The sequence below is a fragment of the Lepidochelys kempii genome, chromosome 8 (genome assembly GCF_965140285.1).
Source record: "Lepidochelys kempii isolate rLepKem1 chromosome 8, rLepKem1.hap1, whole genome shotgun sequence".
NCBI classification, from domain to species: Eukaryota; Metazoa; Chordata; order Testudines; family Cheloniidae; genus Lepidochelys; species Lepidochelys kempii.
The window spans coordinates 99,908,104-99,935,191 of NC_136387.1; the positions used below are offsets into that span (position 1 = coordinate 99,908,104).

The following is a 27,088-nucleotide window of genomic DNA, read 5'->3' on the forward strand; positions in this document are numbered from 1 at the left end:
TAAATTACTCCCCCTTGTTGCCCTCAGAGTGGTGGACAGGAAGGAAGTAGAGGAAGAATTGTGGCTCATGGGGTATGTCTGAGTCACAATGGCTCCTAGGGCCACTTTTGAATTGGTACAACTTACACATTACCTCTTGCTCGGGGCACTGGTAAAGTCACAATATTGTCTGTATTTATGTGGCAGGTCCCTTGGGCAGAAACCCCCTATTTGTTAGTAATAGTTCAGTGGTATACTACTGAAGTTTCTATAGTGATGTAATGTTCTGCCTTGAGCACAATGAATCTGTCAGCGTTTCAGTTAATTCCCCCACTGTTTGCCGCATTATTTCAAATCATATTTTACTGCATATTGGTATCCCAGCTATCAGTCTGCCTGCCAATTGGTTTTATTTATTTAGTAATAGCCAATACATTTTCCAATGAAGAGTTCATAAAATTCACATTGTTTCAGATGTTTTCACCATTTTCTAGTTCCAGAATAGCTTATTTAAAATACATTTTAAAAAGACAGAATTAGCTCTTAAGGTGGCTAACATCCCTTGCTACTTAAAAATCCCTACAGTGTAATACATTATACAGAAGTTATAAAAAGTCTGATGCATGAGCACTGTTATAAACCTTGTTAATGCAAAATATAACCTTTTATAAAACTTCTGAGCAGCTTCAAAATCAAATACAAAGCATAAATACTTAATTTTCATAACTTTTGAATAAAACTTGTTAATTAAGCAATAATCTCTATCGCTTTCTAGTATATAAAGCAATAAATGGCTGCTAAAATTGATTACTAGCCAAAGCAAAGCAGAGATTGTTTAATCAATCCTGGAAGCTATTTATTACTAGTAGCCTACACAACAATAGAGATTATTTCAATTATAAAACAAATAACAAAATGCATACCTGATTTTAAGGAGCTGAAAGTAGGGTGCTACCTCTCTAATTCATTACAGAAAAACAGATTAGATCCTGCAACTTGCTAAATGCCATCTGGGGGTGGTGGAGTGTGGTCTGAGCTCCCACTGGCCTCAACTGACTTTGATTTTTTAATTAATTATTATTATTTATTTTGTATTTACATTCCAGTAGAGCGGAGCCTACAATATGCAAAGTACTGTACAACACCAGAGCAAGATGGTCTCCACCCCAATCTAGTAAACCAACAAAATACAAATGGTTGGGAAGAGATGTATAACCAAGATATAGCCATATTAATGTATACTACATAAATTTTTTTAAAATGTGAAATAAATGTCCCCTATCTCCTACTGCTTCTCCTCCTAACCACTATTATTTGGCTAATGTCTTGTAGGTGTGACGGTAGAAGTGACTTGAAGGAGGAAAGGGTAGTGGCCTGACAGATCATTTTCAGTAAGGGTGTTCCATGTCGTCTGGAAGAAAGCTCTAAGACTGTTCTGGGAGATGTGGACAAATGAAGGGGTTAAGGTTGGCATTGATGACAGAGAGGGTAGGAGTGACACCATATGAGTTTGGATTTACCCCCATTTCTACTCATGAGGCCAGTGCAATGTCATAACTTGTGAGCTTATTGTGCCCTACAAAGATTCAAATATGGCAAGCCTAAACTTGTGCCAGATAAAGGGGACCAAACCAATAAATCAGAGAACCCTTTTTTTGTACAATAGAACACTATATTAAAAAAATATACAAGTTGCTTATGAAGTGCTGGCTCTGTAGTACCTTGAGCATGTTTTATTTGCTGTAATTCCAGCACAGGGCTAATTTCTTTCCTTAAAAATAATAACTGCTGTTCTCTTACTTCTCCCCCCAGAATGTTTGTATGACAGAATAGCACAAGAAACTGTGGATGAAACTGAAATTGCACAGAGACTCTCCAAAGTCAACAAGTACATCTGTGAAAAAATCATGGATATCAATAAATCATGTAAAAATGAAGAAAGGAGGGAAGCAAAGTACAATTTGCAATAAATTTTGGATTTTTAATAAAGTCTTAGTGTTTTACTTATGTCGTCTTGATTTGTGTGGAATTTTTGCTGAGGCGATTAAACTGGCTTTTAGTGTGGATCTCATTCTGAAATGTTGATGTATTTTTAAGCAGTTTTGTAAAATGGCTAGATATGTAACCTGCTTTAAAGTGATTTCAGATACAGAATCATAAAAATGTAGGACTGAAAGGGCCCTTAGGTCCTCTACTGCAGTCTCCTGCACTGAGGCAAGGCTGAGTATTAGCTTGAGAAGCACTGTTCTAGATATCTGATGAGGGGGACCGGCAATTTTTTTTTCCAGTGTGCGCGCAGACTAGCAGCCGATGGCTCACGAACCGGCACCGGTCCACGGACCACCACTTGGAGTAGCACTGATCTAGAAGACTATCCCTGACGGGTGTTTATCTTCACCTCCACTGACTGAGATTCCACCACCTCCCTCGGTAATTTGTTCCAGTGATTAACTACTCTTACAGTTAGGAAGTTTTACCTAATGTGTAACCTAAATCTCCCTTGCTGTAATTTAAGCCCATTACTTGTCCTGTCCTCAGTGGATAAGGAGAACCATTTATCACCCTCCTCTTCATAACGACTTTTACCTATTTGAAGACTTATCGTGTCCCCTCCTCAGACTTCTCTTTTTCCAGACTAAACAAACGCAGTTTTTTCAGTCTTTCCCCATAGGTCATGTTTTCGAGAACTTTAATCATTTTCCCCCATTCCCCCTGGATTATCTCCAGTTTTTCCATATCTTTCTTGAAGTGAGGTGCCCAGAACTGGACACTATTCCAGAGCCTTATGAGTGCTGAGTAGAGTGGAAAAATTACTTCTTGTATCTTCCTTACAACACTCCGGCTAATGCATCCCAGAACGATGTTTGCTTTTTTTTTATCTTTATACACGTTATAAATGTACACTCGATGCCATTATCTAAATCATTAATGAAGATATTGACTAGAACCAGACTCAGCACAGATCCCTGCAGATCCGCACTCCATATGCCCTTCGAGCTCAAGTGTGAACTATTAACTGCTCTCTGAGTACAGTTTGTATGCACCTTACAGGAGGTTTGTCCAGGCTACATTTCCTTAGTTTGCTTATGAGAAGGTCATGTGAGACTATCAAAAGCCTTACTAAATAGTGAAAGTCCATTACCTAACGCATTAGTCCATTAAACAGTGAAAGCTCAAAGAAGAGTGAAACTCCCAGGTTGTTCCAATGCATTGCAACAAGCTGACTGCAGTTCTGTTTCGGTTGTGATTCTGCAACACTGACCTGTATTTTTGTTCCAGTGAAGTCTGTGGGATGCTACATGGACAAATCTCTATGCAGGATCTGGGCCATAGTAAACCTCTGCTTAAAGTGAAATTCTGGTGGGAAAAAAAACTCTTTACTGTAAGAAAGTTTCACTGTACTTTACAGTGTGCTTTCCTGGAACTGCCTATAAATTTGCTTGCTTTTATGATCTTTTGTTTCTATTTTAATATATTTGCTCTAGAGCAGCTGAACAGTGCGTCCTTATAACTTATCTTGACCAACTAGGTCACCATTAGTTTCAATTAAAAAAAACAAAACAAAACACTAAACTTTTCTCCAAGTTTTAGTATGTGAATGACTTGTAAACATTTCTAACAGGAACTCAACTGATGAGCTTTTCAGACATAAGGGAAACTTTCAGATAGGAAGTGTTATATTTATGCAACCTATTCAGAAGGTATGTGTTACAATTACTCTTGGAGCACTACATTCTTAATGGTATTTATATTTCTTTTCTGAACGTATAAAACAGTAATAGAGAATATAAAGATTCTGTATGCAAGAAAAATGTGTAATAGAAAAATAAGTTAATCTAGTACCAATTGTATTGAGTCCATAAATGAGCTATGGAAATATTTGAACACAAGCTTAAGCATCAAGAGAACTTATTTTCTGGATTGGAGTCAGTCAGGCTTATGGCACAAAATCAAAGAAATATTTGCTTGTGGCATGACTGAATGACCCCTTAATGGTTGTAACTGGATGAAATCAATGTCTTCTAGTGGGTCTTGTTTCATGCAAGGGATTTGGGAGTAGATGCTATAGAGAAAATAATTTAAATCCTGTAAATCCATAAACAACTGAACAATCTCTAGAAGATAAAGAGTGTCTGTCTCATAGCGCTTCGATAAAACTGTATTTACAAGAGTGTGGTTATCAATAATAGGTATGCAGTGTTGGAGCTGGCAGCGGCAGGGTGTAAGGCCTTATCTACGCTGCCACTGTACAGCGCTGCAGCTCACTCAGGGGTGTGAAAAAACACCCACACACCTCAAGCGCTGCAAGTTTCAGCGCCATAAAGTGGCAGTGCAGACAGTGCACCGGCACTGGGAGCTACTCCCCTCACGGAGCTGGGGTTTTTTTGGGCTGATGCCGCAACTACACAGGAATGTTAAAGCGCTGCCGTGGCAGATAAATTCGTGGAGGACAGGTCCATCGATGGCTATTAGCCAGGATGGGCAGGGATGGTGTCCCTAGCCTCTGTTTGCCAGAAGCTGGGAATGGGTGACAGGGGATGGATCACTTGATTATCTGTTCTGTTCATTCCCTCCGGGGCACCTGACAGCGGCCACTGTGGGAAGACAGGATACTGGGCTAGATGGACCCTTGGTTTGACCCAGTAGGGCCATTCTTATGTAGTGAAGACATGGAAAGACATGATGGGTGAGGTAATACCTTTTATTGAACCAGTTTCTGTTGGTGAGAGAGACAAGCCTTTGAGCTACACAGAGCTCTTCTTCAGGTTTGGAAAGTAGGACAGCTAAATGCAAGGTTGAAAAGATAGGTTAGCGTAAGTAAGCAGCACATATTGAAGGGACCATCCAAGGTGAAGTTGTCCCTTAACACTCCAGTAGTCATAGGATTAACAGGGGTTAGTGGGTTACAGATTGTTGTAATAAGCCATAAATACAGTATCTATTTAGACCATGATTTTTAGTGTCGAGCAAAGTTATGAATTTAAGCTCCTGGGCTTGTGTTTTCAATGTCTTGTGCAGGTTTCTGTTGAGCATGAGGACTGAGACGTCAGATATGGAGTGATGACTTTGTGAAAAGTATTCACCACAGATGATAGAGTGGGTTTTGGGTTTTTTTTTTTTTTTTGTTTCTGTGTGTGTGTCCTTTTATCAGATTGTTCTGTAACCCACTAACCCCCCTTTTTGTCATGACTGCGGGAGTGTTAAGGGGCCACTTCACCTTGAATGGTCCCTTAGAATACTGCTAACTACTTATACATCCGATGAAGTGAGATGTAGCTCACGAAACCTTATGCTCAAATAAATGTTAGTCTCTAAGGTGCCACAAGTCCTCCTTTTCTTTTTGCGAATACAGACTAACATGGCTGCTACTCTGAAACCTATGCTAAACTATGTGTTTGATCTTGTATTTAGCTGTGACACCCTGCATACCTTTCTCAGACTTAAAGAAAAGTTCTGCGTTATTCGAAAGCTTGTCTCTCTCTCCAACAGAAGTTGGTCCAATAAAAGACACCCACCTTGGTTATCAATAAGTCGTTAGTTCACTGATTTGAGTGTCAACACCCTTCCTTCCCCCAAAGTCTGCTTTTGGTAGTTTTGGGATGCTAACAACTTATCTTCCATTAAACACTTAAATACTGATAGGAATGAACACTGTGGCTTAACCTATTGAAACTTTCTATATGTATTGGGATAATTTGAAAGCAGCATTGCAGGGATTCTTCTAGGGGATTTTAAGGGAAAAAATAGACAAATGACGCATGGTTCAGTGGATGCATTATAAACCAAAGTAATGCTGTATAGTGCCATAACAGCACTCATTTAAGTGCTTTGTTGGATCAGCGCCGAAGTATTTATAATTCATACATTCTGAGTGTCGAGCCCATTTCGTGTAATTCTCAAAAAGTTCTTCTGAAATACAAACAGAAAAATTCCAGTGCTTTTGTTGTCTTTAGAAGGGCAATAGTTATGAAGTGAGCTGTAGCTCACGAAAGCTTATGCTCAAATAAATTTGTTAGTCTCTAAGGTGCCACAAGTACTCCTTTTCTTTTTGCGGATACAGACTAACACGGCTGCTACTCTGAAACAGAAAAGGTATGGAACGAAGTATTAGCCTAAAAGCATCACTATTCCAGACAGGACTTAAATGCTTTCCTGAACTGGGGTGCTAGGTAGGAAAGAACTGTGTGTTTACTATCAACATATATAACTATTTCTTTTTTATTAAAGAGCAAAATAAAGATAAAGTTGACGAAACAACTTGGAAACTGGGTTCCACATTTCTGGAAAATACTCATGAATTGATCTTTAAAAAGGCCATTTAGGCTTAAAGAAAATTTCTGTCATTCCCTCTCCCCTCTCTCTCTCTCTCTTTCCCCCTCTTCCTGCTACCCACTGGAACTGTTAAACACTGTACTGCTAATATAATTCCATTGTAATGTTCTTTAATAATATCATAATTCTACTTTTCTTGAAAGATGAATATAGACTAAGCTTATTTGAGGCAATATTTCATGAAACCTGGGAGAAGTAGATTAGAACTGAATCAGAGATTCGGGGTCTAGTCTGTCTCCCCAAAAATCAGAGATTCAAAGTTTGTATGAATAACCAGCACCAGCATCCTAATAGAGCCTCTTCTAGACAGACTTAGCACATCAGACACCCTTCCTGCACATTGCTCAAGAATTCAAACTATTCAGAGAAGAGATCTCTCTGAAGATTTCAGTCCACCTCTCTGTGCCTACAGCATCTACCACCCTAGGTCCAAGGAGCTTTCTGCCACAGATGCATTAAAGCACCTGGATGATACAAAGAGGTTCACTTCTAAAGTAAACACTGTGTGTATCACTGGGAACGGCTAGCTACGGTGGGTTGAGTTAAATTGTAAAGCTGGCATTTACGGTTAAATTAAAATCAATGCAAGTTTTGTTTAGGTTGACATTAAGTAAGTTGGGCATCCTGAAGGCAGTACCTTCCAATAATGTGTTATATTTTTAATGCAATGCAGTTTTCTGGAAACAAGCTTTTCTAATAATGGACTGGTTTCATGCACATGGTAATTGGAACTAAGGGTATGGAAGGCTTTGTTGTGAACAGTAATCCTGTACAAACCATCCCTTTGATCAGTATCCATTCTTTACCTCTTCCTCTGAAACAGTATAAAGAACAGATAGGCTTTTCCCCACTTTATTTACTGTTTCAAGTAGGCAAAGCTGTCATGTGACTCTGCAGAATTACCCACCAATGAAAAAGTATATATGTTTGAACTCCTAAATGAGGTACATTTTTCTGAATTAGAATGTTGATTGCTAGATTTACTGTGAATTTAATGTCAATATTTTTTTTTATTGCAGATACCAATCTAGTAAATGTGTTAATTCTCCCATAATCCAGCCCATCTTTGTGTGGTGTTCGTACCGTCAGTGTTGGTCTGCCATGTTGATTTCTAGTTTTTGCAAGACTAGTGCCTGCAAACTTTTCCCCAATCGCCATATATACTTGATGTTTTATAACACTCAAGCAGATGCAGTGGACACAGTTACAGAATTTTGACTGGAAATGATAGGATTTTATTAAACTCCATGGCAGCTCTAACATTCTAAGGTTAGTGCTGTGTTATCATTTGATAGTGTAAACTTGGATTTGTAAATATCAAAAGAAAAAGCACTTCAAAGGGACCAAGTTTTATATTATCCTGGAGATCAATGCATACTGTTTACCTTCTTTTCTCAAAGGGGGAACGGAGTACTATTGTTACATAAATGATCTCTGTTCTTTGTTGCCACATGTTACAAATTACAGCAGCAATATTCATGACCTGATCCATAATAAAGTGCCTCTGGCATTCTTGCAAAGGAGAAAGATTAGAGCTAACAAAGAGAGATTTATTTTCCATTAATGATAGTATAAAGGAAATGAGCTAGTATATTAGAGAATCCAAACAGATTTTAATACCTCACTCATTTATACAAAATACCTATCAACTCAATTAAAAAGAGAAGGGAGGGGGGGGAAGCATTTGTCAGATCTGCCTGTTATAGACAGGTTTGGCTTTAGTAATGCTTTATGGAGATGGAGGATTTTTTTAATACAGTCAGTCTAGAATTCTTGTATTTATTTAGTCATGTGAAAGCAACTGCCAATTGAAGCAGCTTGTTATGTTGCATTTGGACAGCCAGTGAATGAAATGACTGTCAAATGAAAGTGCAGTTCCCCTGCAGGAAGTAATTTCATTGCACTGCAACTTTGATGCTGTATCTGACGGGATACCCGTGCTACTCCTTTCTTGTCTTAAGTGTCGATTATTGTCCTATTGCAAGTTCTAAGTAGCAATAAATTGAGCTAGATTAAGTCCAGGGGGACTTTTTCAGTGGGACTTAATAATGAGATTTCAAGATCATTAGACTATGATCAGCCAAAATGTGTGGACTTTCAAAAATAAAACTATTAAGCAGAGATCACTGTTTAAAATAATGTTTGTCTTGACAAATTAATGGAGAGTGAGGACATTCTGAATTCATGCTGTCACATTAGCCTTACGCTCAATTGTATCTAAAAGGTGTTAATCTCACGTGGTAACAATATTCGCCAATATTGGCTAGAATTAAATGAGTAGATGCAATGAACAAGCTGTGCTATTTTATAGTCTGCTCGTACCCTGTTTATATAACTTGGCATGGAACTCTGTCTCTTGGTCTGATCCGACTCCCATGAAAATCAATTGCAAAACTCCTGTTGACTTCACTGGGGTAGGTAGGATCAAGCCATACGATGGAGAACTCTAGGGACTCTGTCACTTATCAAGGGCTGGTTTCAAGTCTCCATGTGCCAGCTGAAATTTTCTTCCTCTGCTGGGGTTGTATCAACCAAAGCATAAACTTAACATGGTGGGGGGGAGGGGTTTGCTGAATTTCTTTCTAGTTGTTCTTTGTAGTGTAATGTGACATTATTCTGATGTTATGATCGCTTTAGCTCTGTATTGGAAAGATTTAGTTTCTTTTAGACATTAAAAAATCACTTTCATTAGAGGCATATGTGGAAAAAGATTAAAAATGCAAAAATCCTGGTTTTCAAATATTTAAAAGTCCAATTTTGTGGGGGGTTGGGGGAAATTCTCATCAACCCCCAAGACTACTTTTGAATGAAAAACATCAAACTAAAATTTGTTCACATAGGACAGATGCAAACATTTGCAAGTTTTCAGTGGGAGAGTGACCACATTTCAGAAATATCCTGGAAAATGCAATGTGTGGTTCCTCAGAATGGATTGATGAAAGATTTCACATGAAACTATGAGTATATTTGTCACTTTTTTCATGCCTCTGATTTTCAAAGGCTTGGCTGTTATACACTACAAAGTTGGGTTTGCTTAATTAGTCTGTTAACTACCCTGTAAAATGATGGGGTCTAAATTAGCTGTTACCACTCAAGAAAGAGATCTTGGAGTCATTGTGGATAGTTCTCTGAAAACATCCACTCAATGTACCATGGCAGTTAAAAAAAGCAGTCAGAATGTTGGGAATCATTAGGAAAGGGATAGATAATAAGACAGAAAATATCATATTGCCTCTATATAAATCCATGGTACACCCCAGCGGGGCGTGATAGAGGTCCATAAAATCATGACTGGTATGTATGGAGAAAGTAAATAAGGAAATAGTGGGGTTGCACTCACCTTTCACGAGCTCCCCCTGGCCAAGTGCATGTGTCTGCACTCTCTCTAGCTGTTGGTGGTGGGTCTTCACTGATTCAGCCCTCTGGCCAAGTCATACACAGTCTGTGAGATAAAAGCAACACAACCCCCTTTTGGGGTACAAGTCCAACAGGGGTCTCTCTTGGAGCCTTCTGTAACGTCTCTCTGTTTGTCCCTGCTCCAGAATAGAGCACTGCCCCTGGGCTCCTTCCCTGGAGGCAGTGTCTTTGCCCTTTCAGGGCTTTTCTGGCCCCAGCTCTTCAACTGGGCCACTACAGTTCAGTCCCTCTTCTGGGGTGCCTCAAAGTCCAGGCCACTTTCCCAGTGGCTGGTGGGGGAGCCCAAGGCCCACCCTCTACTCCAGGTCCCAGCCCAGGGACTCTCTAGATAGCAGCCATTTGCAATGTCCCTTTAAGTAGACTGCATTGCTACTCTAATTCCCTGGGCCACTTCCCCATGGCTCCTGCACATTCTTCACCCTTACTTCAGATCCTTGTTCTTGTGGAGTCCCAATAGCCAGTCTAAAGCACCATCCACTCTCCTCCAGCTCTGGCAAGGAACTGAACTTACTTTGGCCCTGCAACTCTTCTGATACTGACGTGCTGGGCCCTGAGTGGTTGCTTCCCACACAGCTGCTCTAGGTAGCTTGGAGGACTTCTCTTTTGCCCTTTCTTGGGGTGAGTTGTGGCAGGGCCACAAGGCCTCCAGCAGGAGGCCTCAGGGCCTAGACCACCCCATCACAGGAAGTGTTATTTCCTCCTCCTCATAACACACGAACTAGGGGTCACCAAATGAAATTAATAGGCAGCAGGTTTAAAACAAACCAAGGGATATATTTTTTCACAAAACGCACAGTCAACCTGTGGAACTCCTTGCTAGAGGGTGTTGTGAAGGCCAAGACTATAACAGGGTTCAAAAAAGAACTAGATAAATTCATGGAGAATAGGTCCATCAATGGCTATTAGTCAGGATGGGCAGGGATGGTGTCCCTAGCCTCTGTTTGCCAGAAGCTGGGAATGAGCGACAGGGGATGGATCACTTGATGATTATCTGTTCTGTTCATTCCCTCTGGGGCACCTGGCATTGGCCGCTATCAGAAGACATGATACGGGGCTAGATGGACCTTTGGTCTGACCCCGTATGGCTGTTCTTATGTTCTTAACTACATCGCTCAGGGGTGTGAAAAATTTCACAACCTGTGTTCTATAATTAAGCCAACCTAAGCCCTGGTTTAGATGGTGCTAGGTTGACAGAAGGCTTCTACCATTGACCTACCTACCGTCCATCAGAGAGGTGGATTTACTACGGCGATGGAAGAACCCCTTCCATCGCTGTAGTGTCTACACTACAGTAATACAGCTGCAGGGCTTCTAGCATACTTGATGAAGCCATAACAGCATCAAATCAACTTCACTGATATTGTAATTTTTTTCATCATAACAGCATTGTGGAATTGTGAAGTGATGATTCATACAATGTTGAGGCAATAAAAATGTTACCAAGTGCAACTATTGTATATTTCATGCTCAGTGGGTAATTTTAAAATTTTACTATGTTGGACATTTTAAATGATTTTTCCACTCTCTTAGGCTTCCTAAATAGGAAAAGACAATGAATTGGGCTTAAATTCATTTTTGAATAACTCTACTCATTTTTTATGTACTTGGCTGGTCATTTGCTTTCGTACTTTGCAAAACACAAATAGAAATAATTGTGAGGAAGAGCTTTCCACCTAATTTCCACCTGTGTGTAATCCTGCAAGTGAGCCATGCCCTTTGTTTGGGACACCAATATGTTGCTAGGGAGATGAAAATTATGTAAACCATAATTCCAAAACTGTGGCATCCCATTGATCCTGCAGTGATGTCATAACATAAGTCAGTGTAGAGGCGAAGACAAGTCAAAGGTCTTATTACAGCTTTGATAATTAGCAAACACAGCTAAAAATGGTAAAGTATGTAAAAGTTTAAAGAATTTTTGCTTAAAGCCTTACATTTAGGAAGTTTTTCCTACTTAGTAAATGGTTTCTTAAATATTTCTCCACACATTGCGGGCAAGTATGTGTCATTTTTTCATTTTCTTGCCAGCTATTATCTAAAACCATTTGTAGCATTCAAAAAACAAAACAAAATGTCGCAATCAATCAAAAGCAAACAAACAAACAACAACCACCACCCCCACACATCAGGCTGTTTGCTTTCATGATAAATTTCAATCTGATCCGATTTCCAATTCTTGAGAGATTACACCATGAAAATTCAATGAAGACTATGAATAAAAGCTTGACTTTCGCTATGGTGTAACTGTTATATGAAATATAGTACACAGGAAATGTATGGTCATTGGTAATTGTGTATCTTTCATTTTAAAATGAGTTATTATACATTTAGTGCCTCTAGAAGAAGAAACGTGTTGGACAGAGCTTATTACCAAGTAATAATGATATGTCTGTGAATCACTTTGTCAGAGAGTCCCAGTGAATGAGAGAAATGTAAAGGAAGAGCACTAGAAAGAAGTATGTTTTGGCAGTACTATCTTACTAATGTACCAGAACCCTAAGCATCAAATCCATGAAGCTTGCACAGTGTGACTTCAATAGCAAAAAAGTACTACACTGAAAATTATGGTCAGTCAGGTTGGATCTTTCTTATTTAAGCCAAAATTTCATTGAGAATTTGCCTGTCTGTTTTTTTTAATATATTGAATGCTAATTTAATTGAAAAAGATATTGTATTTACAATTTGCTTTGCCTGTTTTATTTGATCTTTTTAGCAAAGGGACGTTTTAATGAGAAATACCTGTATAAATAACATTTGAAGTTGAGAGTTCCAGCTAGTCAACAGTTAAAATGGTTTTACATTTGAACATGTCTAAATAGACTCTCCTTATGCAGTAATTTCAGTACTTTGGAATACTATATGTTCAAGGCTGGATTAAGGCAACCTGGGGCCCTAGGCACACAGTGACAGGGGAGGCTTCTGTGGTTCCACCCCATGGCTCCGCCCCATGGCTCCTCCCCCATTTGCAATGGCAGTGGCCAGGGCTTCTCCTTTTCCGAAGAGATAGGGGTTGGTAGAGGGTGTGGATGTCCAGTACTCACACCCGCATTGCTGGAGTGTATCTTCTTGGGTGAGTAGTCCAGGCTTACTGTCGTCTTCTCTCTTGTCACAGACCATGTCCTCTGCTGGGGTGGTGGCAGGGACCCACAGAGAAATGGCTCTTGGAACTAACACCATCTCAGAGCAGTTGTTCTAGAGGAAAAATTTCAAAGGTGATTTAGGCTCCTGTGGGTCTAACTCACTTTTTAAAGTGGAGTTTAGGCTTCTAAAGCAGTTAGACACTTTGGAAAATTTTACCTGTAGGCTTTTTGCAGACTTAGCAGACATTGTTGCATCAGTTAAACTCAGTTCACATTGTCAGATTTTCTTTTTCTCAGCCTCAAGGGCTTGAAAATTCCTTTTTTTTTAAAAATGAAAGCTTAGACTCTGATGTGATCATCATTCCAAGAGCTACGGCTCTAGGCTAAGGTTGCCAGGTGTCCAGTTTTTTACCAGAATGCTCAGTCAAAAAGGGACCCTGGTGGCTCTGGTCAGCATTGCTGACCAGGCCTTTCAAAGTCCAGTCAGCAGTGCTGCGGGGCTAAGGCAGGCTATTGCCTACCTGTCCTGGTGCCACACTGCACCTCAGAAGTGACCAGCAGGTCCAGCTCCTAGGTGGGGGGGCCACGGGGCTGCGCACACTTTCCCTGCCCCGAGCACTGACTCCACACGCCCATTGGCTGAGAACTGTGGCCAATGGGAGCTGGGGGTGGGGTGCGATGGTGCCCGCAAGCGACAGCAGCATGCGGAGTCTCCTGGTCGCCCCTCTTAGGAGCCGGACCTGCTGGACGCTTTTGGGTTGCAGCACCATGCCAGGACAGGCAGGGAGCATGCCTTAGCCCCGCAGCACCACTGACTGGGAGCCGCCCGAGGTAAGCCGGTACCCCAGCCCTGAGCCCGCCCCCTCATCCCCGGGCCCACCCCAGAGCCCTCGCCCCCTCCCACACTGCAACCCCCTGCCTCAACCCACAGCCCCCTCCCTCACTCTGAATCCCTTGGCCCCACCCCCCAGCCTGGAGCCCCCTCCTACACCCTCCCACCCCAGAGCCCAAACCCCCTTCCACATTCTGAATTCCTCGGCCACACCCACCAACCTGGAGCCCTCTCCTGCGCCCCAAACCCCTCATCTGCGGAGCCCTCACCCCCTCCCACACCCCAACTCCCTGCCCCAGCCTGGAGTCCCCTCCCACACCCTGAACCTCTCATTTCTGGCCCCACCCGGGAGTCCGCACCCCCAGTTAGAACCCTCACCCCCTCCTGCACCCTAACCCCCAGTCCAGTGAAAGTGAGTGAGGGTGGGGGAGAGCAAGCCACGGAGGGAGAGGGAATGTAGTGAGTGGGGACGGGGCCTTGGAGAAGGGGTGGGGCTAGGGTTTTCAGCTTTGTGTGATTAGAAAGTTGGCAACCCTACTCTAGGCACAAGGCCTATAGTGTCTATGCCTTAATCTGGTCCTGTGCACGTATAAGAGTTGCATCTCTTGAGGACACGAATAGCTTGTTAAGGGCATTCGCGCCATTCCACAGGACACTGTGAAAGGGAAGAGCAGATGGGGTCTGAGGCAGGGCAGAGGAAAAAGGCATGGGTGTGTAGATGTCAGCTTCCCCTCCCCTCTATAGTGTCAATACTGGGACGCACCTTCATGTGATCAGTGGGAGGTGGAACAGACACTCTGCAAGCAAAAAGCATCTTATATTGCTACCATTGCGAGCACATGCAACTCCCCTTCCATGGCTTTCCCAAACTGGAAGAGAAGGGAGGTTTTTTGTTCCAATGGCTAATCCCCCTCATGGTTAGAACATTGTTCCTTATTTCTAATTAGAATTAACCTGGCTTTAACTTCCAGTCATTGGTTCTTGTCCTGCCTTTCTCCAAAGATTAGAAAGCCCTGTAGTGCCTGGTATTTTCTCCCTGTGGAAGGGGCTTAGACACTGTAATCAAGTCATCTCTTGATCTTCTTTTTGAGAAGCTAAACAGATCGAGCTCCTTAAATCTCCTTGCTATCAGGGATATTTCCCACCCCTCAAATCCCCGTTTGGCTTTTTTCTGTACTGCCTAGCCATAGGCACCTGAGCTACACAGAAGGAGTACATTGCAGAAGAGTTCATGACAGGCTTCTAAGTCTTTAACTTAATTAACTTGATGGTATCTCACCTTCTAGGATGGATGGATTTTTGTATTTGAATGCACTGTGCATTCATCATAGTTTCACTTTGTGGTGCAACTTCAGATTTTTTTTCTGTAAAACTGAATATCATCAAATGATTTCATGATCAGATAGCACTGCCACGTTAATTCAAATGCAGCTGTCACAGAAATCAGGAATGGATGTATAATGTGCCTTACTGGATAGGGCCCTGTCTCTAGGGCCATAAACCTCCTCCTAGGCCACTTTCCAACTGACTCAGTATTTTACGTGTGCTATAAATGAGACAGGGGCAGATTCTTTCCTTTTACTTTACTGTTCATTCTGTATGAAGCAGAATGATCCACTAAGCCGCCCAAGTACCTGAAAGTACCGAATGAGCCTAAAAACAGCAACGGTATCAGACTCTTCGCTATAACAGAAGACACTGAAGACACCAAATAGGATGCAGCAATTGTTTTATTAGTTGTGTTAACATCTGAGCCATCTTTAAGCTTTGGAGTTTCTCTGGGTGCTGGTATCAGTACATTGCTCTAGAGAGATGCAGAACCATTATGGTTCCATTTCTTTCCATGGGGGTAGGAGAGAGAAACTAAAGCCAATCTTTTATTTGGCTAAGTTAATGCACATTTTTGGACCCCTCTAGCTAGAGCCCAGAAAAACCATACAAATCAGACGTGTTAGAAGAGGAACCTGCCTGCACTAGACCAGCAGCTGCAGTTTACTGCCCTGACAAATTAAGAACTGCTTTAGAAGGAACGAAGCACATTTTGTTTGAGTATGACTTTGTCATTTTTAGATTCCAGGTTATCTACTCCTCAGAGACAAGATGAGGAACTAGTGACTCCTCCAAGACGATTTAACTGAAAATTGTTATTTCCAGAATTCTGAAGGATGAAGCAGATTTAAGTATGTAAACAGAAATGAGATCAAGATAAAGGAGAAAAACTTGCAATTAATCTTTTTTTCCGCAAGTCTCTTCTTTCCTTTGAGAGTTCTGAATAATGTCAAACGAGGTTCCTCTAAATTTCCTTCATCTTCTCTCTAATGATAGGCTGTTAATTAACTTAGTAATTTATAAACATTGTGAAATCATCGTCTTTGTACTTTATTCCTATTTGTATGGACATGAGAAAATTAATTATGAACACCGCCTTTAGAAATGTAATTAATGTTTCACTGTTAGATGCCTGCTGATATTTTTGCACTTTTTTTTTGTTTGCAACTGGCCTTTTTTTACAATTCCCCTTCTCCCAAAGCTCCTATTCTGGGTCCCAGATTTCATTGGTACAGAACAGATAGGTAGCAAATGACTCAGGATAGCAGCCAATGAAAAGCTCTCCTATTAGGGCACGGTCTCTGTCTCTCCTATTAAAGCCATTCCATTCTGTATGAATAGTTAAATATGCCTTGGGCCAGAGAGTGCGTGAGAACGACTCTAGTCCTGTGGAGTACCCTAAACACTGGGATAAAAGTTATAAGTGTGGTGTTTAGGGGTGCCCAGAGCACACCTCCAGTATCAGGCCCTGCTGGTGAGATAGGTGGGGAAACACCTATCTCCACCTGGTTTGAGAATCGCGCTGGGTCTTACATGTGAGAGACGTGTCTAGATGCCTGCCTGAGGCAGCCGTGCACATGTTCAGATGCAAAAATGTAGGTGGACTTTTTCAGTGAAAATGTAGGTACTGAGTGAATTTGGATGTCTCTAGGTTAGGTGGCAGCCAAGTGAGGGTTTTGTGGATTGCAGTGGTGCCCAAATCTGGGACTTAGCACCTAAGGCCTTTTGTGGATCTGGGCCTCGATGCATATGAGAAACATAGGCATACAAAATTGCGGACTTTTCCTGGCCATTTTATATTAAGGCTTACTCTGCTCACGTGACTGAAACCTCCTGGGCTTAGGGCAGTGAGGTCACACTCAGGACATTACGCAAGGATCAACGTTGCACTCCCTGAATAATTACTGCAGACGTTACAGACTCAATGTATTTGCATTTGCAGGTATCATTCTCTGTCCAGTAATCTATTAGAACTTCTCCACACCAGGAATCCCTAGTTCAGTTCATTGGTTCAGGAGTTTCGCTTAACTTGGTAACAACCTATTAAAGAGTTGTTGGGAAAGTGTCTTGGTAACTTTCCCTTATGTGGGACAGCCTTCAAGGTATCATGGCAAGTCAGCGTGAGGAGCGTTTACACTGCAGCTACTTCTGCTGTATCTGTTCGGTGGAGAACAAGAGGAATTCTGATTTCTCCAGCCCAAGTTTTCTAAGAGTTAGAGAGTTTGCACATTTTTATGGAATAACTCAACTCTGGAAAAGCAAGTATCTTAGTGTCTGGACCAAATTCCAAATGCAGCAGAATTGGTTCATAATCTGGCCCTAAAGCCAGAACATTACAAAACCTTTACATCCCCTACCCCTCACCATGTGCTCTAAGTGTTGAATGTAATGAAAGGCCTGGTTTAAGGCATATTAAAGTCAATGGGAGGCCTTCTGAAGTACGTTGCTGAAGATTCACACCAAAAGTAGTAGCAGTGGAGTGGCCTTGAGGGGAGGATTCTGTCCAGAGATCGCCCCCCCCCCGCCTGTCCATGTAGTCCATTTACTTGAATTCTGTGCTGCAAAGAGCATTTCACTCATAAACAAGTTTTCTCTTCCCTCCTGTAGAATGCAAATGCTATTTTGACATCTATCATGTTTGCAACACATTTTTACATAGAGCAACATTCACCTTTTTAAAGAGCTAGGGGAGTTACAAATGCACATCAACAGGAGCACATGCCCAAGCATTTGCAGTCTTTCCCATTATAAGTGCAGCAACCTTAATATTCTCCTGACTTACAGTTTGGTTCTTTAAATACTGCTGTTTTACTTTAAGAGTAGAGTGAGTCACACACGTAGAAGAGACCATGTTCACTCAGCTCAGAAATTCCACATAATACCCATTTCACTTTTTAAATTAGCTTTCAGCAAATTTAAATACAAAAGGGGTTGAAGTTCTGAACAAACTGGCCTTCAAGGCTGGGAGCGTTGGTGTTCAGTTCTGCTCGATGGCTAATTCTTCATAATCTACTGCAAGCTATCTCTTTTCTATTCAAATCAAAGAACACGAACTAGTGCTTTCTCATTCTGTCCTAGACGAATGGGGAAAAATGAAGGCAGACTGATATTTGGTTATATTTGATGGCTATCAGTGTATCTGTAGAGTAATAACCGAATAAACTCAAATATTTGTGTTGCCACTCAGGCATGCAGGCTCAAAACGTAGGTAGCGTCTCAGATTTCATTTCCTGATGTACTGAATGGAGAATATAAACTCTGAGCAGAGTGCAGTCCAGGTTACTGCTGTTCTGAATTACCATTCACTGACACAGTTGCTCAGGCAAGCAAAAAACTGCTCATGGTCTGAGTGACCTTGCAATTAAAACAAACCACCTACCTTGCACTACCAAGCGCTTACTAATAGCCTCTCAGTAAATGGCCCAGAACCTGTATCCTTCAGATAACTGGCACGCTACATATTTTTCCTTAGGTGTTATGTATGCTAGCATTTTCAAAGCTGGATATCTAAATCCATATTCAACTTCCTAGATAATGTCCTGATTTTCAGAGACCCTTACCAATTCCTTGTTGTAGTTAGATGCCCAAGTCTGTAAATGTTGGCCCTACTGCCTGTTTGTCCATTTGGCAACCACATTGCTGTACGGCCAGCACAGAAACAGACATGGAATGAGTGCTCTGTTGTTTTTTTTTTTGAATTAATTTGTTATTTTTCTTATAATCAACAACAAAAATCATGGAATGAAGGTGGCAGTTTTATGATTTAATACTTCATAGAATATCAGGGTTGGAAGGGACCTCAGGAGGTCATCTAGTCCAACCCTCTGCTCAAAGCAGGACCAATTCCCAATTTTTGCCCCAAATCCCTAAATGGCCCCCTCAAGGATTGAACTCACAACCCTGGGTTTAGCAGGCCAGTGCTCAAACCACTGAGCTATCCCTCCCCCCTTCACTTAATACTGCTTTATTTGCATCTGCACCTAGGTACCTGACCTGCTTTCCATAATGGTTAAAAGATCCTTCTCCTAGCCCTCCTGCCAGGGGTAGTCACTGGGAAAAAACCTTCCAAAGGAGAGCTGTTCTATTGCATATGTAACCTACACAACTCCTGGGTGTGGTGTTCTGTCCCATCTAGTGGTGCTGAGACCATGTAGCAGAAGAGAGATTAATGAGTCTTCACTACAGCCACAGCTAACAGCCATGTGGCTTTTAGCTCATGCAGTAGAGGCTCATGCATTAAGCTCCAGAGGTCCCAGGTTCAATCCTGTCTGCCGATAACCGGAGTCTGTTGGTGTTACACATACACTCACATTGGTCACTTAACAACTCTTTTTCTACCCCTGCACCACTGGTTAGGACAGGAAGTGAAGTTACATCAGAAACGGAGGAAGAGTTAAGTACATAGCTAATTGTCTAAATTGGAATAGAGCCAGGACACTGTAGGAAATACTCTTACCCCTGCTAAATATGCCATGCGATTTTTAATGACTACAGGTGGCCAGGACTTTGGTTTAATATCTTAACAGAAGCTCAGTGGGCTGCTTCATGCTAGATTTGATCATGACATGAAGGGCCAGGGCCTGCTCTGTATTGATTTATGAATACTGTATAGCAGTAGGTTATGGGAAATGTTTATTGTATGACTATACTGGAATACTTACTGTTTGCAGATAGGGGTTTAGTTTAATAGCAAGCTAGGAGCAGGACTGTAACATGACGGATCCAGATAAAACACTTTCTGATAAGTAGGCTAAAGGTTAAGAACTAATACCTGCTCTATTAGCTGTGAAGATGCTAATTCCATGTTCTGGCCAAAGTTACACAGCTGTTTTGTCTACGCTGGGAACTAACACATCACAAGGAAACAGCAGTTAAAAGGACATGCTGTAGAAAGAGGAGGGTGCACTCCGAAAGACCAGTGGAGTCGAAGGTGTAGTGAGCCTTGTAACCACAACAACTGATTCAGAAGAATATTGCCAACTTATGATGGACTCATGTTCAAGTTAGATCTGAGTGGTTTGTAAGTCCAGACAATCTCAAAGTCTCTGGAGGTATGGTTGTTGGCTTCTCTCTGCATGGTATCATTGAATGCCAGCTCCTTGGTCTAAGGACCTTGTCACAGGCTGGCAGGCCCTTCAGGGTAGCGGGGCTCAGCCTTCCCTGTGGTGTAGCAGTTAACCACCTCCCTTAGCTCATCCTGAGCTGGGGACTTAATTACCATTAGTGATCCCAGCTGGGCAAGGATCAGGGCAGACTACACAGAGAGGAATGAGAACTCAGTGAGGGGGAGAGACTCATGAGGAATGTTTGCTTTTGGGGATGGGCCTGGTGAAGGGAGGCTGAGAGAACCACAAGGATTAGGTAAGGGGGGGACAGAGGTGGCCAAGATAGGACCTGTGAGAAGCAGGGAGGGCCCTGGGAGAGACTGCCAGAGTCCCCAGGGAGGGGAGGCAGTGGGAAAACCGGCTAGGAAGAAGGGCCCCCAGGGAAAAGCCCTGAGGTAGTGCTGAGCCTATGGAGAGCAAAGAAGGAATGCTGAAGTCCCTGGGAATAGGGATGAACAGCAGGAAACATCAATGTAGCCTGAGAGAGGCAGAAGGATCTTCTGTTTAGATGTTGTGTAGATTCTTTAGTTGTCCTTCTGTTACCCTGGAAAGAGACAGAACTGGAAAGAGGTTATATGGCTGAAGGGCTGGGTTATGGAAGATGTAGCCATAGACAGGCTGCTGGAGGGCCAGAGAAGTGGTGAACATGTTGAGATGAAGACCCCTGCAATGCCCTGCTCTGATGCCAGAGGGTGGTACAATGGTGAGTGTCACTGCTTACAGACCCACTGTGCACTTTCATATATTCTTGGCTGATGACATTCAGTTTTAGTGAAATTAGAGGTCAAAGATAATGTAAGAAAGAAATGTAGATTAAGAACTTTTCTATGCCCTGGTCTCAATGTGTCCAGGACTGGGCCCTCTGGGTGATATCAATATTAAATAATATATCCACGCTTGATGCTCAAGCAAATGCATGTTGGTGACTGACACATGAGAAACATTGTTTTTGAGTTCATCCTTGTGGGAAAATTTCTTGAGTTTGCATTTTGAATGGTGGCTATATTTGCAGATCAAATATTGCTACATAGACACTGAGTATTTCTGCTCACTGAGTATATTGGCATATTTCTAGTTCTGGTTTGCTTGTGCCAATGTAAACTCTTACAAGCAAGTCTTGTTTTCTGTGTGGTGCTAGATTTCATTGTAAACATCCCCTCCCTGTTCCTCCTCTATTCCCCATCCTCCACCTGCAAACAAACCCAACAGGATTATTTCTTTCAGAGCGGTAGCCGTGTTAGTTTGTATCAGCAGAAAGAATGAGGAGTACTTGTGGCACCTTAGAGACTAACAAATTTATTTGAGCATAAGCTTTCGTGGGCTAAAGGCCATTTCATCAGATGCATGCAGTGGAAGATACAGTAGGAAGATATATATATACACACACACACACACACACAGAGAACATGAAAAAATGGGGGTTGCCATATCAACTCTAACAAGAGTAATCGATTAAGGTGGGCTGTTATCAGCAGGAGGAAAAAAAACTTTTGTAATGATAATCAGGATGGCCCATTTCAAACAGTTGACAAGAAGGTGTGAGTAACAGTAGGGGGGAAAGAAAAGGAGTACTTGTGGCACCTTAGAGACTAACCAATTTATTTGAGCATAAGCTTTCGTGAGCTACAGCTCACTTGATCCGATGAATGCATCCAATGAAGTGAGCTGTAGCTCACGAAAGCTTATGCTCAAATAAATTGGTTAGTCTCTAAGGTGCCACAAGTCCTCCTTTTCTTTTTGCGAATACAGACTAACACGGCTGCTACTCTGAAACCTGTCATTAAGTAGGGGGAAAATTAGCATGGGGAAATAGTTTTTAGTTTGTGTAATGACTCATCTGCTCCCAGTCTTTATTCAAGCCTAATTTAATGGTGTCCAGTTTGCAAATTAATTCCAGTTCTGCAGTTTCTCATTGGAGTCTGTTTTTGACGTTTTTTTTGTTGAATAATTGCGACTTTTAGGTCTGTAATTGAGTGACTAGGGAGGTTGAAGTGTTCTCCGACTGGTTTTTGAATGTTATAATTCTTGATGTCTGATTTGTGTCCATTTATTCTTTTGCGTAGAGACTGTCCGGTTTGGCCAATGTACATGGCAGAGGGGCATTGCTGGCACATGATGGCATATATCACATTGGTAGATGTGCAGGTGAATGAGCCTCTGATAGTGTGGCTGATGTGATTCAGTCCTATGATGGTGTCTCTTGAATAGATATGTGGACAGAGTTGGCAACGGGCTTTGTTGCAAGGATAAGTTCTTGGGTTAGTGTTTTTGGTGTGTGGTTGCTGGAGTCTGATCCTTTTGAACTTTCCCAGGCAGAAAAGTGGAACAGATTAAGGTAGCCCAGCTGGGTCAAGCTGTGCCTGTTTGATCGATAAATGATTGTTAGCTTTCAGAAGGCATGCTGCACTGGCAAGGGGCTTTCACAGCAAAGGCTGAAAAATGATTTTCATTGTAGCAAAGGGAAGTCTTTGTTAATCAAGGGGTGTCTTGGTTTTGCATTTGAAGCAATGTAGTTATATACAGTGGATATATTGCACACTGGTATAAGAGCTTTAATTTTGTCTGTCTGGTTAGTTTTGCCCTGCCTGAGCTGACCCTGGATAATATGACATTTGGATGAAATGCAGAATAGAGCGTTCGCAGTTATGCAGCTGAACCTGGCCCAAAGGTCTAAAGATGGAAAGTGATGTGTTGTGGGGTTCTTCCCCCCCCCATTTGATATTACCTTTTGTATTTGTCTAGGTTTCCATGGTATCCAATACTGGTGACTTGAAACAACCAGTATCCATTCCTTTCTCTTCTCTCATTTGTTTTTAAAAAGTGTAGTTCTTATGAATGAATTCTCTGAGAAGTTTTAATTCTCTGGTTTAATTTGAAAAGGATCTTGAGGAAGTGTAAAATTGTCAGTTGTTTGTAGCTAAGCAGTGTACCTCAGGAGGGCTGGTCAACTGTAGTTTCTCACAGGTGTCAAAAATTAGTACTGGACTTAGAGCTGAACAAAGAGTGAGAAATATTTTTTCTTAGCTGCTTTTGTGAATTCTGAGCCTTTTGATCTTGCCACAGTGACAGCCTTTTTTTTTGTTTGCTTTCTCACAAGCATTTGTGAGATTTGATAAATCAAGCAAGTTGCAGGCTCAGTATCCGTCTCAGCTGAGGACCTGGGGACAAATATATTATCACTTCCTTTTCATTATCCCTTCTGTAAAAATAATAACCCAGGAATGATACTTGGTATCTATCTAGCACTTTTCACCCATAGCTCTCAAAGGCTTTGTTGGGGTTTTTGTTTTGTTTTTTCCCCCATCCTCCAAAGATGGATAAGCATTGTTATCCCCATTTTGCAGACCGAGAAAGTGAGGTGTAGTGTGGCTAAGTGATTTGCCAATCTCACAGAGTCAGTTAGTGACCGAGCAGTTAACCCAAGTTTTCAGACTCCCAGTGGATAGTACTGCCTTCCATGTGCAAGAATTCTGAGCTGAGTTTGCTCTCCGTGCTTGATTGTGATGTGTGTATGGTAATCTGAGGGGAGAGCATATCTTTCTAAAAGATATCCAGTCTTGTACAGACAGGATGGTAGCTCTAACAAGCCCAGTACCTAATAATGCTCTGAGCTACAGACACCTCTGCTTTCCCCTTCTGATGTCTTGCTGCTTTGCCATAAATTGTGGACAGATGCCCACTAGGTGCTAAATTGAGACCACCAAACTTGCTTTAGTTGTGACTGAAACCAGATATTAATTTAAGTCTCTCTCTGAGAGAGGCTGATCCATTGACTCGCTCTATCCTCTTTTACTTGAAATAACCTGTTTAAAGCGCATTCTTGCTTTTAGTAGTAGAAATTAAAAGAAGCTCGTTTAGGCCCCAGATGTAGATGTTTAACAAATATCCTATCCCCAAAATTTACTGCTAGAAATCCTAGGACTTTTTTAATTTAGAAAAACTTCCTTTACAGCAGTTTTTTGAGTTACATGATATATTTCCCTGCTGCTTTAGAAACTCACTCTAATACAGAGATGCTGTGTATTATGTGACCAGAGTCTGAAACTGACCAGTCTAATTTCACTGCCCAGCTGGGAGAAGTGCAAAATTGAATAAAAACAGTATGAATGGTGAAAATGAGAGTTCAGAGAGAAGGGTAGCATTGTCTAGTGTAGGAAACTAGGAGCTCCTTCTTGACAGATCTGGGATTAGAATTGACTCATTTAGTGACCTGGGCATGTCACAACCTCTCTGTGATTTTCTCCATGAATACATTGGAGACAAATACTCTTTCTACCTCCTAGGGTATTGAGGATGAATGAATATTTGTACACCACTTTGAAGGTGAAAGGCTCTATATAAATGCAGAGTATTATTATTTTAAGAATGTCCATAGTGGGTCACACCAAAGGTCCATCAAGCCCAGTATTGTGTCCTCTGTCAGTGGCCAATGGCAGGTGTCCCAAAGGGAATGAACAGACAGGTTATCATCAAGTGATCCATGCTCTATCACACAATCCCAGCTTCTGGCAAACAGAGGTTAGGGACACCATTCCTGCCCTTCCTGGCTAATAGGTCGATCAATAGATAGCCCCCATCTTCCTTTTGAACCTGTTGTAGTATTGGCCTTCACAACACCCTCTGGCAAGGAGTTCCAGAGGTTGACAGTGCGTTGTGTGAAAAAATACTTTCTTGATTGTTTTAAACCTGCTACCTATTAATTTCATTTGGTGGCCCCTTGTTCTTGTATTATGAGGAGTAAATAACACTTTCTTATTTACTTTCTCCACACCATTCATGATTTCATAGAACTCCATCATATCCCCCCGCTTAGTCACCTCTTTTCCAAGCTGAAAAGTCGCAGTCTTATTAATCAGAAGCCTGCCCCTTTTAGCTAAGTGGAAGGTAAAGTTTCTGGGGTACCTTTTTTTTTTTAAAAGAGGTGAATAGAATTCCCAGGGTCCTAGTCAACACTGTCACTCTCAATATAACTGGTTCTGATGTCCAGGGCTCAGCATGTGAGCTATTTATCACAAGAGAACCACAGAGAAAAGCTGAGCATGCAAAATCTATTCCACAGGAGTTCTCATGCCGTGCTTATCATCGTAGTAGTTGAGCACCTTCCAGTTATGTATGCATTAAGCAATGTGACTGACATTTGTCATGTGTGGTTTGTTGGCTCTCTCTCATCCTCTCCCCAGAAGAAGAATGGAGTGTTTTTTTATTGATTTTTTTTTATTATTATTTGCATTACATAGCACCTTGGCACCCCAGTCATGGGCCGGGACCCCATTGTGCTAGGTGCTGTACAAACACAGAACAAAAAGACAGCCCCTGCCCCAAAGAGCTCCCAATGTAAATATAAGATGAGAGACAACAGATAGGCGCAGCCAGACGCACGGGGAAGTACAATCAGACTACTGGTCATATGACTAGCCAGTGGTCTCAGCACACCAGCAGCCTAACCATGGTTATGATTTTTGTAAGCACTATAACAAAGAGTTTTGAGCAGAGTTTTGAAGGAGGCTTATAGGTGACTTTGTGGCCCAAGCGTGAAGGGCAGCATGGGAGAAGGCATGAAGGTGCTTGTTTGAAAATTTAACAAGTGGGGATGGAGACTGGTCTCACTGGCCGATTGAAGGTGAGCATGAGCAGCGTGACAGTGAATGAGAAATGATACGTAGGGTGAGGATAGGTCATGGAGGCCCTGGAGCCAGCAGCGGGATGCAAAGAGAGGGGGTGACATGGCTGAAGTGTCAGGCTAGAACAACGATCACAGCAGCAACATCCTGAATGGATACAAGTGGGATGAGTCTGCATTTGTTAAGGCTGGAGAAAATGATGTTGCAGTGATCTACATGTGGGATGAGGGGAGCTGGACAAAAGGTTTCGGTTTGTGGGAGGATAAGAGAGGCTGTACCTTAGGGCAATTATGCAGAAAGAATTGGCAAGATTTAGACACATCTTCAATGTGAGGACCTACAGAGAGGTCTGAGTCAAAGATGATGCCCAGGTAATAGGCGTGAGTGAAAGGCAGGATGGTGGTGTTGTCCACAGTAATTGAGAGAGGTGGCGAGGAGGACTTGCAGGGGAAAGACTAAGAACTCTTTTATAGCCAAATTGAGCTTGAGCTGGATGTCAGAGACAAACAGAGATTTTTACTTTGGACAGGAGACAGATCTGGAGTAAACAGGTAGATCTGTGAGTTGTCAGCACATAGATATGTTAGTTGAATTTGTTTGTGGATGAGATGACCCAGAGATAAGGTGCAGAGGGAGAAGACAACAGGACCAAGAATGGAGCTCTGTGTTTGGAGAGGGTGTTTTTTTTTTTTCTGGGTGTGTGTGATTGTTTTAATGTACATTGCTTCTGTGTGTTTACATTAGCTAAGGCAGGTCAAAGAAAAGTCCCTTGTACTTAGAGCAGAAGGTGATGCGGTTTGGGGTGGTCCTTAGTTCCTGTCGGAGTTCATTCCAGTCTTTCACCTGCCCTGAAAAAGTTCTATCTCCCACACAGGGGCTGCCCTTACTGTAGAGAGTTCCATTGTGTCAGAGGACTGAAGTTGTTGACAATGGTCTTTATCCTGGAGCTTTGGGTAATCTTTTTGGGATTCTGGGCCCGGATAATTGAGCACTGTAAAGATAAGGACTAAGATCTTGAATTTCACTCGGTATTCAAAGGGGAGGCAGTGTAGCAAGCTGAGGATGGGTCTGATGTGCTTGTGGTATCCCGTGGTGGTGAGGAGACTTGCTGCAGTGTTTTGTACTAGCTGGAATTTCATACATTCTGAAGTCTTCATCCCAGGAACGCTGCATTGCTGTAATCCAGACAAGAGGTGACGAAGGCACGTATAATGGAGGCCAGGATGCAACGGAATCTCCTTGCCACCTGGAGAAGGCATTACTTGTGAATGCTGCTATATGAGAGCTTAGTGTCAGCAAGGAATAAAATAAAAGACTAAGGAACAAGAATCACTCCTGTAAACGTAAGTGAGCCAATCTGGATAAAATAAGAGCTAAAAGGAATTTTCGCAC

At 42.0% G+C, this 27,088-nt stretch overlaps 2 protein-coding genes across 2 annotated transcripts in view; both read left to right on the forward strand.

The window, feature by feature from the left end:
* Positions 1-1,968, forward strand: part of BEND5 (BEN domain containing 5) — a 37,171-nt gene extending 35,203 nt beyond the window's left edge. Inside the window, 1 exon segment of the mRNA XM_073357769.2 lies at positions 1,792-1,968. Within this exon segment, the coding sequence (XP_073213870.2) occupies positions 1,792-1,949 (158 nt within the window). The 3' untranslated portion in view covers positions 1,950-1,968.
* The window catches only part of AGBL4 (AGBL carboxypeptidase 4), a 1,393,122-nt gene that overhangs the window by 881,442 nt on the left and 484,592 nt on the right, over positions 1-27,088 (forward strand). The window lies entirely within an intron of this gene.